General features: G+C 33.5%; 2 protein-coding genes across 2 annotated transcripts; one reads left to right on the top strand and one right to left on the bottom strand.

The window, feature by feature from the left end:
- LOC105161670 (uncharacterized protein At1g04910) lies at nt 1,854-4,972 on the top strand. The gene is made up of 6 exons (XM_011079443.2): nt 1,854-2,300; nt 2,997-3,141; nt 3,416-3,486; nt 3,600-3,685; nt 3,886-4,462; nt 4,563-4,972. Exons 1-6 carry the CDS (start codon nt 2,199-2,201, stop codon nt 4,833-4,835), a joined length of 1,254 nt encoding a protein of 417 aa, XP_011077745.1. The 5' UTR covers nt 1,854-2,198; the 3' UTR covers nt 4,836-4,972.
- LOC105161669 (nucleolar and coiled-body phosphoprotein 1) lies at nt 8,028-12,973 on the bottom strand. Its single transcript, XM_011079442.2, has 7 exons — nt 12,537-12,973; nt 12,098-12,162; nt 11,108-11,148; nt 10,205-11,019; nt 9,399-9,488; nt 9,083-9,144; nt 8,028-8,361 (listed from the first exon to the last, which is right to left on the bottom strand). Exons 1-7 carry the CDS (start codon nt 12,774-12,776, stop codon nt 8,256-8,258), a joined length of 1,419 nt encoding a protein of 472 aa, XP_011077744.1. The 5' UTR covers nt 12,777-12,973; the 3' UTR covers nt 8,028-8,255.

Genomic DNA, 16,122 nt, shown 5'->3' with positions numbered 1-16,122 from the left:
ATTGCTTAATTTTGGGACACCAATCGCCGAATTTTGTCCAAAGTCGCCGAAAAAAGACACCTAAATCAGACATGGCATTTCAAATTGGAGGAAGCGATCCTATTAGCTAATTATGTTTGATGTGGCAATTACATGGCTTTAATTAAAAATAAATAAAATGTGACATATTACTAAATTAAAGTTTTTCTTTTTATTATTTTTATATTGTCTAAAGATTAATCATTTTACTTTATTTTTTTAAATTTTATTTAAAATATACTTTGATAATGTTTATTATAAAATATATTAATTATGTATCAAATAGAAAAAGTAGATTAACTATATATTAAATTATATTATTTAATATAAATAATATTTACCTTATAAGTATTTAAGATAATTTTTTCACGAATTTTAGATTTTAAAATAATTAAATACTTTTATATAAGTTTTAAGAAAATAAAAATTATTATATATAATTGTATATACATAATTACATATATATACTGTATATATATATACATAATTGTATTTATTGCAATTATAAAACTATGAGATTATTAATATTGTAATAGAAACACAAAATAGTTTAAAATCATATGTTAATTTAATGATAATGCATAACAATAGTGATGGATTAGGATGATGTATGAGTAACAATATTATTTATAAAGTATAAAGACTAATTCAAATTGATTCTAAGATCATTTTTGGTAAGAAAGTGCAAACTTTACTAGATATTTCTAAATTAATTTAATTCAAGATCAAGCTCAAAAACTTTCAAAGATTCAACCCATTTTTGTACCCTTAACCCCATATGTTCAATATTAATTTCAATGATAACAATAAAACAAAAATAATAAATAAGATTCGTTTGTTGGCCGTTGCATTTATTTTGGCGGTATATTTACTGTTCATTTAAGATGAAAGAAAAAAATCATTGTGCGAAAAATGACGTGTCATGTTCATGCAGGAAATATAAAATATAGATGACATGCGTCCACCAGACCACAGTTCCGTTCGAATGTATATTACTCTGAGGGGAGTTGCTAAAGACTTCCGAGTGTGCGATACAGATGTGACAGACCACTTATTCTACAAACGCGTGTTCTGTTTATCGAAAAGGTAAGATCAGTTAATCATCTTAATTAGTAGTTGTTAAGAACAACAACAAATTAATTATGTGCATAATGTCAAATATACATTTCTCATAAACCCTAATATTATGCAACTTGCTAGACCTACTTTTGTGTATTCCAATGATTGTTAGAAAATGCTAGTAAAACCAAATTAATATAGTACCACATGATACTTTTTCTTTCATTTATATTTAGTACTATATATATATGTGTGTGTGTTCATTTTCAAAAATGATTACAAAACACAAAACATGTAAACAATAAGGACATGATGAATATTTAAAAAGTATAAATAAATTTATGTACATGACAGTGAAACTTAAATACAATAATAAAACAAACCAAGTCAAAATCCAAATTCATATGATTTTGTGAAAATACATGCTGTGAACAAATACATTCACAAAATGTTTGAAAACTTATAAACACGTCTAATAATACAAGCATATATACACACAATTAAGAACAAGAATCGCCAACTTACCAAAAATAGCTTAAACCATTATATCTATTGCAGAAGTTTTCATTCTCATAAATCAACCAAAGAAAACAGTAAAAAGTAACAGTCCTATGAATGTGCATAATCTGATTAATAAGTATGACATCATGCATAAACAAACACATGGAATTACAAAACTAAGTAAGCAACTACGTAGGTAGATAGGGTGCGCAAGTGAGAGTAGCATTTCCCTCAAAAAGACCAAAGCTTCCAATGAACATATATACCCAAACCGCTCAGAAATTAAGCGGCTAAATCATCAAGAAAAGGAAAAACAAAAAGAAAAGGAAAAAGGGTTTTAGTGCATCATGGTGCAGCTGGCTTTTGGCTGTCACTTTACTCAAAATTAAGCCAATTTCTGGTGTTTTCTGCACTCCCTCATACTCTCTCAGTCGGTGTGGTGTTGCGCTTTTGTAATATTGGCTGATGTCCGGACAAAGATCGAGTTGAAAGAGAGCCAAAGCTGTTGGTGTGTGTATTTATATAGAGTCTGAGGATACTATACTGCTACTATTACTATATGCAATAATAAGCTTGAGAAGTTAAGAGAGAGAAGAGCTAGTACTGAGGTAGAGAGAAGAATGGCTGTTGATCTGAGGCAAGTAATGGCTGCTGTTCTTACATTCTCCATGTTCATAATGCTCGGAAACATGATCAAGAGAGACCACATCGATCCATTTCTGGTAAGGTTTCCGTTTTTTAAGGTTTTACTAGCTCGAGTTTGATTTTATGTCAATTGTTCTATTTTAGGTTTGTGTTTGTAACAATTGTTTCAAATTGTTGAAACAAATTTTGTAGAGTGAGTGACGACATATGGTTCAAGTTCTAGAAATGGAAAATGGAGAGTAACAGTTGAAAGACAAAGATGTGTTAATGATCATCTTAATCATCACAATTTATATGATGATTTCTAAGTTTCTACTTATTAAGTTTACAAATTACTTATTTTCAATTAATAATTCCATGGAGTAATAAATTTGAGGAAGCAAAGAGGGCATTTAATGTTTTTTTGCGACTCAAAGTAAATGTCTATTTTCTTCGCTAGTATGTTTTAATTTTTTTTTTTTTTGGTAGTTTATATATTCTAAAAATTCATTTTTATTAAGAAACTTTTACCATAAAATACAAAGAAAATCACAAAATTTAACTAGCAAAAATAAAATATCATGTTCTGGTAAGTTGTTATTATATGCTATATAATTTCGCGTCCTAATTATTCAAGCTGCAGAAAGAATTTTACATCCAAATAAATTGTTTGCTTGTGTGTATGTGCATGCATACATCATAACTTGATCTCACCTAATTATGACGATAGCACAGTAAATGCATATTCCTGATAGTAAGTTTTGATCATTTTTCATTCTTACTTTTTTCCCAAGGAACCGTTGCCGGTATCACCTGATGTCCAATACCATGCTCTCAAGGTCTCAAAACCAGGCATGGTGAAATTAATTGAAACCAGATATGGTCCTTGGATGGAAAACAACGATTCCATGAATCCTTGCTGGACAACCCCCTTATCAAGTAAGTTTTTCAATTCAGTCGCTTATAAGTCTCAAGATCTCATTTTCCTAGCAAAGCGTCTTTTCAGGCCAAAACCCTCAAGGTTCTTATGAAGTCAAAAGAGGACATATCTCACGCAATGGGGCACCATTTGAATATCAAGCCGCATCAATATATATATATATATAGAGAGAGAGAGAGAGAGAGGGAGAGAGATGTTGATATTAAGCCTTATTAAAAAAACAAGATTCTTGTGCTTCATTAATTCTTGGTCATTTTGTTTTCTTTGTTGCAGAAGGGAAGGTGCAGTCCAATGGTTACATCTTTTTCTCATTGACTCATGGCCCTGAATATCATGCTTCACAGGTTACTTATACTTGAATTTTCCTTGATCTAATTAGTACTAATACTACTTCAAAACCATATACTCCAATTAATTTGATCATGGAGATAAAATCCTTCATTTTATGTCATCTCAGTTGGCTAATGCTGTGGCGGTAGCCAAGCATCTTGGAGCAACACTTGCACTTCCAGATATTCGAGGAAGCAAACTGGGAGAGAAAAGGTGATTATTACATCTCAACATAGTATAAAACCAAACTGTGTTCTCAACAGTTAATTGCTTGCCAGAGATTCTTGGATTTTCTTCTGCTATCTCCTTCAAGAAAACTCAAGAATCTCCCAAATTCTGTTATACTGGAACCCTTCTCCTTGGGAATTCGGATAACAAATGACATCTTGAAATTCATCGCGGATTATTTTCAGACGCTTTGGAGAAATATATGACGTCAACAACTTCATAAGAAGCCTGAATGGAGTAGTCCAAGTCGACAAGAATCCACCTGCTGAATTATCAAATGGGAGGCTCCCAATTGTGAGGGTGCCCAACAGAGTTTCTGAGGACTTCATAGCTTCGAAAGTTGAGCCCGTGTTTAAGAGCAAACGAAATTTGAAGATCGTTACTTATTTCAATCCATCAGCTGTGACTAAAGCGAAAGTAGACAAGTCGCAAAATGCATATCAGTGCCTGGCAATGTTTGAAAGCCTCAAGTTGCAGACAGACTTACAGGAACTGGCTGATTCAATGGTCGGGACGCTGAGAAGCATGAGCCAGAGCTCACGTGGCCGTTTTATTGCAGTGGACTTGAGGGTTGAGATGTTGGGGAAAAAGAGCTGCAGAGAGACTGATGAAACGAGTAAACAGTGTCAGAACGCTGAAGAAATCGGCGTGTTTCTTGAGAAGATCGGGTTTCATACAGACACAACTATATATTTAACTCAGACGGGGTGGCATAGCAGTCTGAATGCACTGAGAGATGTTTTCCCCAACACTTTTACTAAGGTAACATTTCCTACAACTTAAATATTTCAACATACAATTCAATTGATATATTCGTCCTATGCATACAGAAGATCACTAAATTATGCAATTATGCTACCAGGAAGCAATAATACCTGCTGATGAGAAGGCGAAATTTATGGACTCAGAAAGTCATGAATATGAAAAATTCATTGACTTCTACATGTGCACAGTGGGAGATGTCTTTGTTCCAGCCTTCAGGAGCAGATTTTATGCCAGCATTGTCGGGAAGAGAATTGGTGATGGCAACACACAGATACTTCTCCCAGCAATGAACACTACTACTTCTGCAGCAGACTATATATCCCCTTATATAGCTAAGAAAAGCCACTTTGCGTACTCATGCTTCTGCTGAAATCTTAAATGAACTCTAAACTGTATGTATAAGGTTGTTGGCTGGGATCCTCTGTCTAAGTATAAATATTTTATTTTCGCACTATAAATAAAACGCTCCAGAAGTTTCGTCTATAAATCCACTCTTCCAACAGTAAATTGTTTATCCATTATCTGCTCAAACTTGTTTCTATTCACCTTTTCTCAATTGTGACGGTTCGAAAATGCTTGATGTTAATAATTAAAGAATAGAATGTATCCAAAAAGCACATCCAAGGTATCATTTTATAGATTGCGATTATTCAAATTTCAACTTATGGGACAAATAATATAAAAAATCTAATTACTTGAACAAAGTGACTTTTAACAAAGTGTTGGCTCAGCTACGGAACAAATTTGAATTATCACTAGAATATTGGGATAGACAATGTCCTTGCTAGGGGTGTGCGTCAGGTTGGGTTAATCGGGTTCGGGTACCTAGGGTAGTATATAATACTATCCGATCCTGAACCCAAGTAGGGTAGGTACCCGACTGTTGGGTCCAGGTAATTTCTGCAAGTTTGAATTTTTCTTTTCTATTATTATTTTTATTATAAAGCAATGGAATTTTATTCATAAAATAAATTACAATGGCAAAGAATCACAAGAGACATTCAATTTTTGCAAACAACATCAACAAAATAATCTATGAACAATTTTTTTGCATTAGCAAACAACATTAACAAAATAATCCATCAAGACATTACATTCTAATCATCAATTTACAATTACAAATAGTCCAGTCAAATATCAATGATGGTCGAATCAACTCCGAATTTTGTCAACTCTACAAGAAATCAAAAAAAAAATTGAGATTGATATAAATAAAAATATAAAGAATTTAAAATAAAACAAAAGAAAAGAAAAATAAAAAGTACCTTGCTTAAACATTTCAATTTCACTTAAATCTTTTTCTACGCTTATTGGCTTGGAATCTTTACGGATCCAATTTGAGTACAAATAATGGCTTGAACAACTTTAGGAGATAGTGAGCTCCTAAATGCATCAAGAACACGACCACCAGTGCTAAATGCGGCCTCTGAAGCAACAGTTGAGATAGGAATTGTCAATATATCTCGAGCCATCTTTGAGAGAATCGAAAATCTCTGAGTGCTCAGTTTCCCCTATTTTAATATATCAAACTTTTGCATATACTTTTCGACATCCTTATTGAGATACTTCTCTAACTCTGATTTCATGTGATCTTTTCCCCCTGTCATGTACATTATGTACTCTTATTGTAAAGAAAACCCGCGAGTCTCGTTCTTTTCATCATGCATAAACATTTCCAAGTATATGTAGTAATACAAACCCTTTGCGCATGATTTTTAATAAATAACTTCAACTTTGCTCTTTAACATACATATAAAAAATGACTTTTGTTATTGTCCTTTTTGATGGAATAGCAAACATTGGACAAGTATCGTCTTCATTAATATTTAGTATCACATGTGACGGTCTAATGACAATAAATAGTTATTACTACTGTATTTGCATCGACAACATAATGGCCACTTTTAATACGGGAAGGTTGTTCCCATATGAATTGTAGTACTGCTAATAGTATGTTGTTAAGACGCTTCAAAAACTTATTTAACTCTTAATTCTTATAAACTCCAAAACATATCACATGATTATAAGCTCAGCCAAACACCCCCATAGACAACTAATCCGAAGTCTGCGGAAATGGCCTGCGCATGCCCACTGTGTAAGTCTCAAACTGCTTCCACCGGGAAACATCCCTGCATTCAAATGGAGCGGTGCCAACACTGAAGGACGCAGCAGCCACCACATTTGTTCAGCCGCTAAAACGTTTCCAATAAATGGTATGTTATCAGGACAAAAACCCTCTCCTCATAATCAATGTTAACAGCATCATTCTTCTTTACACAAGCAATAAAGCAGTTGGCTATTACAGACGTCCACTGCCTGGAAAAACTACTCATTTATTCCCAATCTGAGCAGTGAGAACCGTATCACCGATCAACTGAAGCACAGTGCAAAGAGACGGACAAAATAAACTTCAACAGCTGAAGCTCCGGTGCCGTCTGATCAATTCTTCCATTTTCACTGGAGTTTCAGATCGAACGATGTGTGGGTTTCACAGGGGAGAGGGCATGGGCAAACAGCATCCAAGAAACTTTGTTTTGGAAGATGGAAGATGAAGGATGAGAGAAGGGAAACAAGAATTTGGGTTTTTGGAATAGGAATTGGATGAGTGCTGAAATGGTTTTTCCATCCATAGTGCGTTATATAGGACGCTTGGACACAGTATGGATTCATGCATACTGGGAGAAGCCTGCCTGCTTGTTTCGTATAATATGAGTGCTCTCTTTCGGCGCTCCTCTTGTCCGTTTACACAAAGCTGCAGCCTTAACAGCACAGAAGCTACAAGTTGTAAAGGTGCTTCCTTACCCATGGATCACATATCAACTTAGTGATGCAAGTAAATAAATCAGAATTTTTATGTCCACCCGCCTGAGAGGTGCTATTAGTCATTCCATTTGTGTGTAAACCATATTATAAACCGAAATACCAACATCATCATGCATATAACCCTATTATTAAGTGTACAGCGTCCCCAAATCAAAAGCTCAAGTACAATTGATCAAGTCAGTTTTGATACAGAATTTGATGTTTAGTTTCAAGTGATCTTTGCAAATTTTAAGACTATGATACAGAATTTGATGTTTAGTTTCAAGTGATCTTTGCAAATTTTAAGACTATGCTACTGTTATCGTCAATAGCACCTTCTAATCGTTCGCCACATGCATGCAACACAGGATCTTAAGGAAACGCTGATGACCTCTTTTCTAGTTAATTCCCACTCAATACTTCAACTGCTTCCAAAGGTAAATTAAGGCATTTCGTTTACTGACACCCAGAATCCAAACAATAGATGATACGTGATGCTAATAGTAATGCTTCACATACGAGTTTCTTTTCTTTTCCGCACTCACCCATGTTCGAGACTTCAGCGGAAAGTACATTTCTTTGTTATTTCTTTTCCTTAATAGGAGTCACCCATGGTAACAAATAAACCGTTTTCTAGCGACATAACAAAAAAAAAAAAAAAAAAAACAGAGAATCAGCTTGACATGCAAACTCAGTGGCATGAGATACGTTGAAAACTCTAGTAAGTGACTGCAGGTAGCATAAGAAAAGAAACAAGACGGCACCAGCAGACAATAATCGTAACCAAGCATATCCAAGAATGGTCCATACAGAAAATTGACTAATTTTGAATCAGGGATGTAGTTCATCGAGTCGCATTAATGATATAGGACAAAAATTATACCAAAACTTTATAATCTCAGAGCCATTGTTGCAGAAAGCAGAAGCAGGCATCCAGACGCATCCTTGCAGAAAGCAGTGAGGTATGTTTCTAATTTGTAAGTTTCCATCACTCATCATCTGAATAGTTAAACTTTACAGAGTGGGATTGCAGGTCAATTTGTCCTCCTCTATAGCTACCGCGCTTTTTCTTTGTTTTTTCATGTCGGAAATCCCTGCATATGACAGAGAAGGAAAGGCAGGAAAGATAAGAAACCTGGAAAAGTAAATTGCAGGGATCCTTCAAGGCAAAAAGAAAAAACTGAAGGCTGGGCACTATTGCTCAATCCATATTGACCAATTATAAGTTAACAAAGATTGAGGACGAATTTCAACAAGTTTGGCATCATATATAGAGGACAAATATTGCAACCACTCCCTAGGAAAGTACAACAGATTGAGTCAGATCACTTTTCTATAACAAATTGGAACCATCCTTATTCGATACATAAATATGTTAGAAAATTTGAAAATAGTTGGGTAAAGTTTTGATTGCCCTGTGAAATAATGCAATAGGAGAGAAGAAATTCAGTACTTCTGTTTCAGGATTTTGCTACACAATCCGGGAAAATAAATGAAAAACAATTTGCATAGATGATATGCAGAACGGTTTCGAAAGAAAGAAAAAGCAGACACCCAGATCTCTGATGACTGACATCTACATGTGCTATATGATTTAACTGAAAATCATTCATGTCAAGTATGAGGACCAAAGAAAAGTACTTCTCTCACAGATTATATGTTGGTGACTGGAAGCAAGTTCATTCACCAAATTAACTTCTAATTTTAGCATTATAATATATCATTCCTGTAAACTTCTTCTTGTCAATCCAGTTCTTTATTCCAGAACTTCCAAAATTATAGATGGTCAATCTTTAGCAACACACGGAAACAGACCTTCCTTTGACTTGTCCCAAAACTTCTTGAGCTTTTGCGCCATAACCAGTATCTGCACCATCCTGAAACAAACAGAACACCAGAAATAAATATCATACCAGAACCACAACGGATATCAAGCTTAAACTTTTCCAGTGATTAAAAAAAGTCAATTTTGTGACACTTCCTTCTTAAACTACCCTTATTTATTAGAACTTCAGTAACACTCATGTAATGAGAGGTTCTCGCTACTTGCGCTACCATATATAACTCATGTATACATGCACAACCAAATATGAAACCCAAATAGAAAATAAAACAAGGAAAGGCAGCAAACCTTTGCCCAGTAAGAATTATCTTGGAGCCTGTCATCAACAAACTCCACCTCTTCAACTTTCACTCTTTGAAATGCATTCACCGTTTTTGGCTGCAAAAGACCAGCAAAGTTGTCCCTTGAAGAAAAATTTAGCAGTTGATATATTCCCAGCATGACGGAAAAGAAAACATTTTCATCTATTATGGGACGAGACTTATTTTTACATCCTAAACAAAGAATAAAGAAAAAAAAGAATGAACACAACAAGAAGTCATCAGCAAACCTAAAGGACCTGAGAAGAAAGAGAGATTGCACATGCTAAATTCTGAACATGCATGAGCTAATTTGCTCAAAAATACATGTAAAAAGAAGCACATCTACTATTCAGGATTAGGTCAAATGTTATTTTACTAGTTCTACCACAGGCTGCTAAGGATAAATGCCACTTTCCTTTCCTTTCGTCCCTTTTCCAAAATCTAAGAATAAATTAATATGCAAAAATAGTTTTGCATCGTGACAGATAATTTATTGTTAGTATTACTCCAATCTATCATACAACCTTAAACAAAAGGTGATTGAAATGAGCAACCAAAACAAACCTATAATCTAAACCAGCATGACCTTCAATTTAGATTATGCCTAATATGCAAGTTGTATTCACTTGCTTTTAGTACAGGAAACGTAAACCTTTGAATCAAAAATGCAAATGCCTTGCTAATATGAGATCCATTTAGCATAACCAGTAATGCCCACTTTAAGTAGCACAGATCAAGATACAATAAAGGCTGTAAATTACGAGGATACTGATAAACAAAGATACAACATACCTCAGCAGAATTTTTGGGCTGTTTCCTTGCAGATTTCGGCTGATTTGATTTATCCACCCCATTGTTGTTAAGAGTAGATTTAGTGTTTTCATCAGCTTGTTTATCTTTGCAATTCTCGGAACCTGCTTGACCAGCTTGGAACTTTTCCTCTTTATTTTGTCCACCAGCATTTTCATTGGCTCCGGATGGATTAATCTGCTTTAGAACATCTTCGCCTTCTTCCAGACTTTTAGTCTTTTTAGGCTTTGATTCTTCAACAGCTACTTCCTGATCAAGCTTATTTTCATTTTCATCATGAGCCATTCTTTTTCTTTTCTTGGAAGACTTTTTAGATTCATTAACCTCATCTTCTGCAGCTTCAACTGATCGCTTTCTAGATTTCTTATCCACAGTGGTTTCTCTTTTATGTTTCGACTCAGTCACCTCAGGCATTACATCTGTTTGGTTTTCATTGACATCCAATGGCTCTGACATCAACTTGTTTTTCTTTTTCTTCTTGTCTTTCTGTTTCTTAGTTGAAAGATCCATTGTTGTGTCACAAACTTTTTCATCATTAAATTCCTTCGGTACTTTAGATTTCTGGTCACTGAGACTGAGAGCATCAGATGTTTTGTATCTCTGATCCTCATCCTCTTTGCCATTCACATATGATTCATTCACCTTTCCACTCGTGGCTATATCTTCAGGCGTTCTTCCAGTGTCGGTCACTGCCATGTCCCCTTTATTTTTTTTATTCTTCTTCTTACTCCCAATTTCTTCGGATGCTGTACCAATTGTACCTCCATTTGTTCCTCTTGCACTAACCACCTGTACATCTGTCAAAACAAGTCTCCAGTGTTGAATGAAACTCCATCAACCATAACCAGGTAGCACAAGCAGTAAATGATTGGTTATATTGTTTACCTTGCTTCTTTTGGAATTTTAAGTCTTCATGAGCACCAGTACTGCATAAAAGAGGAGGTCAACACCATAAGAATCAAATATGAAATTCAATCATCAAAAATATAAGCACCAAGTCTCACATAGAAACAAGGCCTGGCTATGTTTGTTCTCACATTTTGGATATTCCAGATAGCCAATAACATTCCAAACATTTGTCTATGTCTTTACAAAATGCAAAGTTCAGTGTGTTTTAATTTATTTTTTATTTGCACTACACTAATACAAACATCTCAAAAACTCTAAAATGCACATACATATCTCCATCTTTTTCTCTCAATCCTCCAGAATTATGGAAAAAAGACTTAAAAATAAAGCCAAACAAAGATTTTGGAGGACAGGACGATGAAAGCACAAAAGAGAAAAAAGAGTCAGTTTAACAATCAAAAGGGTCCAGCCACAAACCCCTTGTGGGAACATGGACCTTGTTGAAGTTTCTCTTAAGTCACTTGATATGAAATTCAAGTTTTCATGCGTCAGCACAATCATATGCTGTTCACTGTAAACCAGAAGTAGCAAAGCATCAACCTTGACAGCAAGTATATTTGAAGTACAAAAACATAAACGAGATTTCATATCAATCAAGCATAACATACACCAATCCATTGCCAAATAATTCCATTATAATAGATGTTGCGCACGAGTATCATCCTACACAAGACCTGAGAATGTCTAAATTAATCTCGAACAACTTTCAGTGTAACATAATCTGTAATTACATAAATAGACTCTACACAAGACAGTGTTCTCATATTCAAACTTCAGAATATTACCAGGAACGAACATGAAGAACTATTATCACTCAAACTTCTGGCTCTCTGTTGTTGGAAAAGGAGTCCACACATCAACAAAACACTCAATCACTGAGGAACTGCTTGGTATTAAGCTATACTTTATACTAATATATATTTAATATGCTCGGAATCTAAAATGTAAACTTGCTAAATAGCTTACCAAATTTCCTGATATTTGGAGAAAATCTCATTCAAGTTAAGCGCTCTAGCCTTCCAACTGTCATCCTGAACATACAAAGTATCAACTCAGAACTCTGGCGAAACAAAATTTGCGGGGGGAAAAAAAAGGAAAAGGGGAAAAAAAGCAAACGGGAAAAACAAGCTCGATATCCAAAATTACGCATCAAAGATTTAATTTTTTCTGCTTAATTTTTTAAAATCCTGGAAACAAAAAAAAAAAAAAAAATCGCCAGAGCGTCCGCAACCATTCAACAAGGCACAACCAGCGATGCACTCCGTACAACGTTAGCCTTACTAGCCGCATTTTGCTCAAGGTATCAAATTGAATCTCACTTTTATCATGCTATACCATAACAAACACACGCACACACATAGATGCCCACACATACAAACAGAGACACACGCCACTATATACAGACCTCAATTTGAGCTGCGGTGAGGAAGCGTTTGAGGACTTTGGAAAAGCCCTTATTTTCGAGCCACAGCGCGACGGAACAGACTAGAATTGACTCGTCTTCAGGCTTCAATTCGACCGCTTTCTTCGCCATTGGTTTCTGTACTGCTAGGTTTCTCTGCTGCTGCTCCAAAAGCAGAACTTGACGAGGCTTAAACGCAGTAAGGAAGGACGAGCTAGGGCCTACGTCACTGCTCCCACGCATAAAATACACTTTATATGCACGCCTGGAGAACCCTGAGCCTTCTTCCTTCGAGCAGAGGGGGAAGGGTTTTGGAAATTGGAAGGTTTATAAATTACCACCGTATATAAGTGAGACTTGTTAGGGTTTTGACCTGCATTATATGCTGTTCCCTCTGCTTTGGGTGTGGTACCTTTTCGTTGCAGCCTGTGGCACTGGCGGAGCCGCGGAATTGGGCAAAATTATTTAAATGATATCAAAAAAAGAAAAATACAAAAGTGACGTTGTTTTGAAATTCTTAAAGAATTAGCAAATCGCGGTGCCTGCCATTTTATTAAAAAAAAAAACAAAATGTTTGAGGCACCGCGATTTCACCTTTTTTTATTTTAAAAAACAAAAATTCAGTGCCATTTTCTATATATATAAAAAAAAATTGGATGTTTTTTTCCCAAAAAATTATGTCTATTTCGTTTTCACATTAATAATATACATAGTTTATCAATTAATATAATTAAGATGATATATCAATTTAGATAGTTAATAATATGGGTAAACTACATTAAATTTTTCGAGATTAGATTAAATTACACAAATACCGTTAATAATAATTTTTTACTCGGTATCGTTGCTTCAATTAAGTCACACGATATAATTGCTGTAAGTTTTAATTTTATTTTTTTTAAAATATAAGTTGCGTATAAATTGGCTCTTAAATATTTTAATTGGTTATTTACCTTCTTATTATATTACGTCGTTTTGAATAATAATTTAATTGTGTATGTATATTATCATCTTTCATTTCTTCTTTTGTTTTTTTTAGTAAATTACAACGAATTCCATTAAAATTTGATATAATTATAAATACCCTTTTATTGATTGAAAATTGTCACTAACACCCCCTGATTATAACAGCCGTATAACAATTAGCTTAATTCATTAATTTTCAACCATGTAAATTCCTATTTATATTTTAAAAGAAATAAAATTAAAACTGACAGCAATTATATTGCGTAACTTAATTGGAGTAACGATACCGAACAAAAAATTATTTATTATTATCAGAATATATTTTTAAAGAAAAAAATAATTTTAATTTAATACAAAAATACAAATAGTATTTATGTAATTGGATCTAATCTCGAAAAATATTATTATAGTTTACTCATATTATTAACCATTTAAATTGATAAACTATCTAAATTAATTGATAAATTATGTATATTATTAATTTAAAGATGAAATAGACCCAATTTTTAAGGACAAAAAAATCTAAAAAAAAAATTTATACATAGAAAATGGCAACTGAATTTTTATTTTTTTTTAAATAAAAAAAGGCACCCCGCGATACGAAATCGCGGTGCCTCTAAAATTTTGTGTTATTTTTTTTTTAATAAAATGGCAGGCACCGCGATTCTAATTCTTTAAGAATTTCACAACAACATTAGTTTTGTATTTATTTATTTTTTTGGATATTATTTAAATAATTTTGCCGCGGAATTGCTCTCTCTTGTGCGCAATCCAGCAAATATCATACACGATGGCGCACTCACATGCGCATAGAAATTACAATAAAAATTTCAATATTTATATGCGCGATTTTAATTATATATTTATGAAACAATACAAAATATTAAATAGAACTTTATATTTAAAATAAATTACAACGAGCACCCTCCAGATTTGACATAATCATAAATATTCCTCGTTATTTAAATTAGAGAATATTGATAATTCTCAAAAAACGATGAGGTATTTATAATTATATCAAATCTTGAAGGAGCTCGTTGTAATTTATCCATAAAATTAAAAAATAGCTAAGAATTTTTTGATATTAAATATTAGATTTAATGATGAATGAAAAACAAAATAGATCCACAATAAACTTAGAAAAAGAAACTTGTGAAAGCGTTAGTACTGTATTGGATGCTAGTGAATTGCAGTAAAACGTATTTATTATTAATGAAGCATAATAATGAATGCATTTATAGAGCTAAATTGCATCCACTTGGTTCAAATGGCATCATCTCTAGTTGGGTACTGCACAATCAAATAATCGACGATCCTTGTTCTACGGCCTCCTGATATAGTCGGATCATTGGAGCGGGTAGCACAAATTAATCGAGTCGACTCGACGTCGAGGCACTGATCCTATAACATGATTGGTATTTTCTTTAAATAAAAGGGTATTTATGTTCTTTTTATGAAAAATTATTATTATATCCTTATCACAAATAATTCTCATTTTTGCTTAAAAAGATTACATAAAATGAAAAACACATACATTTCCCGTTCATGCATAAACAAACAAGTATTTGTTTAATTAAATCTAATTTTAAGAAACATCAGTAAAATTTTTGAGGCTGGGTATAACCACATAAACACTTTTGCCTCGTTTACCTATTAAATGAATTGTAGGATTATCCCTTATTAAATAAATGATAAAAGGCCTATATAATTAGTTTGGTGTTTACTTATATGTATTATGGAAACACAATAAATTCTATCAAGTATTTACGTTGATGGATCCACATACTTTTGGTAGGAAAATTGCCTTTAATCCCTTGTTTACAAAATTTAATAGATAACAAAATATTATTATTATTATTATTTTTATTCTTTTACTGTTATTATTATTCAATCAAATTTTGAAGGGTTTAATGGCCATTCACATTTGATGCAATCTTGAGACTAGTTATTCAAGTGTAACAGTAATTAATATAAAATTTTAGTTTAATACCGAATTCCATACAACAAATTAAATACTTTATTAGCTTATACTAATTTTTTCATACAAAATTATTATATCAAAGTAAACGAGACGTTTATGTACATGTAAAATAACAAATACAACTTAAATTTATAATTTGTAATTACAGTACTACTGGTATCCACCAATAGAACTTTTCACAAATACTGCCCGAATTTTATTACACAGTACTCGTACAAAATTACCCTTATCCTAATATCAATCATGTAATAATTTTTCGTGTGCTACATTGTCTACTTTTGATTCGCTACGAGAGATATACCACTCTCTCAAAGCTACGTGTAGCCTAATGCTGATATGCATGTGAACAAGAATACAACAGGTTTCCCTCATTTCAAGCCACGTCTGCGTATATATATGCACATCTACGATAAGCTACAACTTCCCCAAAACAAAGGGTTTGAAGCAAAATGGAAGCCAACAAAGAGAGAAAAGAGCAGACGGAAAAGCAGCGGTGTGAGAAAGATCCAATGGCTAAAGCAAGAGAGGTCGTTCGAGAAGCTGTGATGGGTAAGAGTTGTGATTATGGAGAAGCAGATAATGGGCAGAATCGGGCTTCTGCTAATGCCCAGCAGCCGGAAGACGTTTTAGCTTATTCAAGAA

The sequence above is a fragment of the Sesamum indicum genome, linkage group LG5, assembly GCF_000512975.1.
Source record: "Sesamum indicum cultivar Zhongzhi No. 13 linkage group LG5, S_indicum_v1.0, whole genome shotgun sequence".
NCBI lineage: Eukaryota > Viridiplantae > Streptophyta > Magnoliopsida > Lamiales > Pedaliaceae > Sesamum > Sesamum indicum.
This window is presented reverse-complemented; position numbering and strand designations above follow the sequence as displayed.

What these genes read in the sequence shown, in the direction of transcription:
- LOC105161669 (XM_011079442.2), bottom strand. Translation starts at nt 12,776, where the DNA reads ATGCGTGGGAGCAGTGACGTAGGCCCTAGCTCGTCCTTCCTTACTGCG. An exon ending in TCCAAATATCAGGAAATTTG is followed by an intron (nt 11,149 to 12,097) that starts GTAAGCTATTTA and finishes TCTTTTATGCAG; the next exon opens with TACTGGTGCTCATGAAGACT. An exon ending in TTGGGACAAGTCAAAGGAAG is followed by an intron (nt 8,362 to 9,082) that starts GTCTGTTTCCGT and finishes TGTCATATGCAG; the next exon opens with GGATTTCCGACATGAAAAAA.
- LOC105161670 (XM_011079443.2), top strand. Translation starts at nt 2,199, where the DNA reads ATGGCTGTTGATCTGAGGCAAGTAATGGCTGCTGTTCTTACATTCTCC. An exon ending in ACCACATCGATCCATTTCTG is followed by an intron (nt 2,301 to 2,996) that starts GTAAGGTTTCCG and finishes TTTTTTCCCAAG; the next exon opens with GAACCGTTGCCGGTATCACC. An exon ending in CTGAATATCATGCTTCACAG is followed by an intron (nt 3,487 to 3,599) that starts GTTACTTATACT and finishes ATGTCATCTCAG; the next exon opens with TTGGCTAATGCTGTGGCGGT.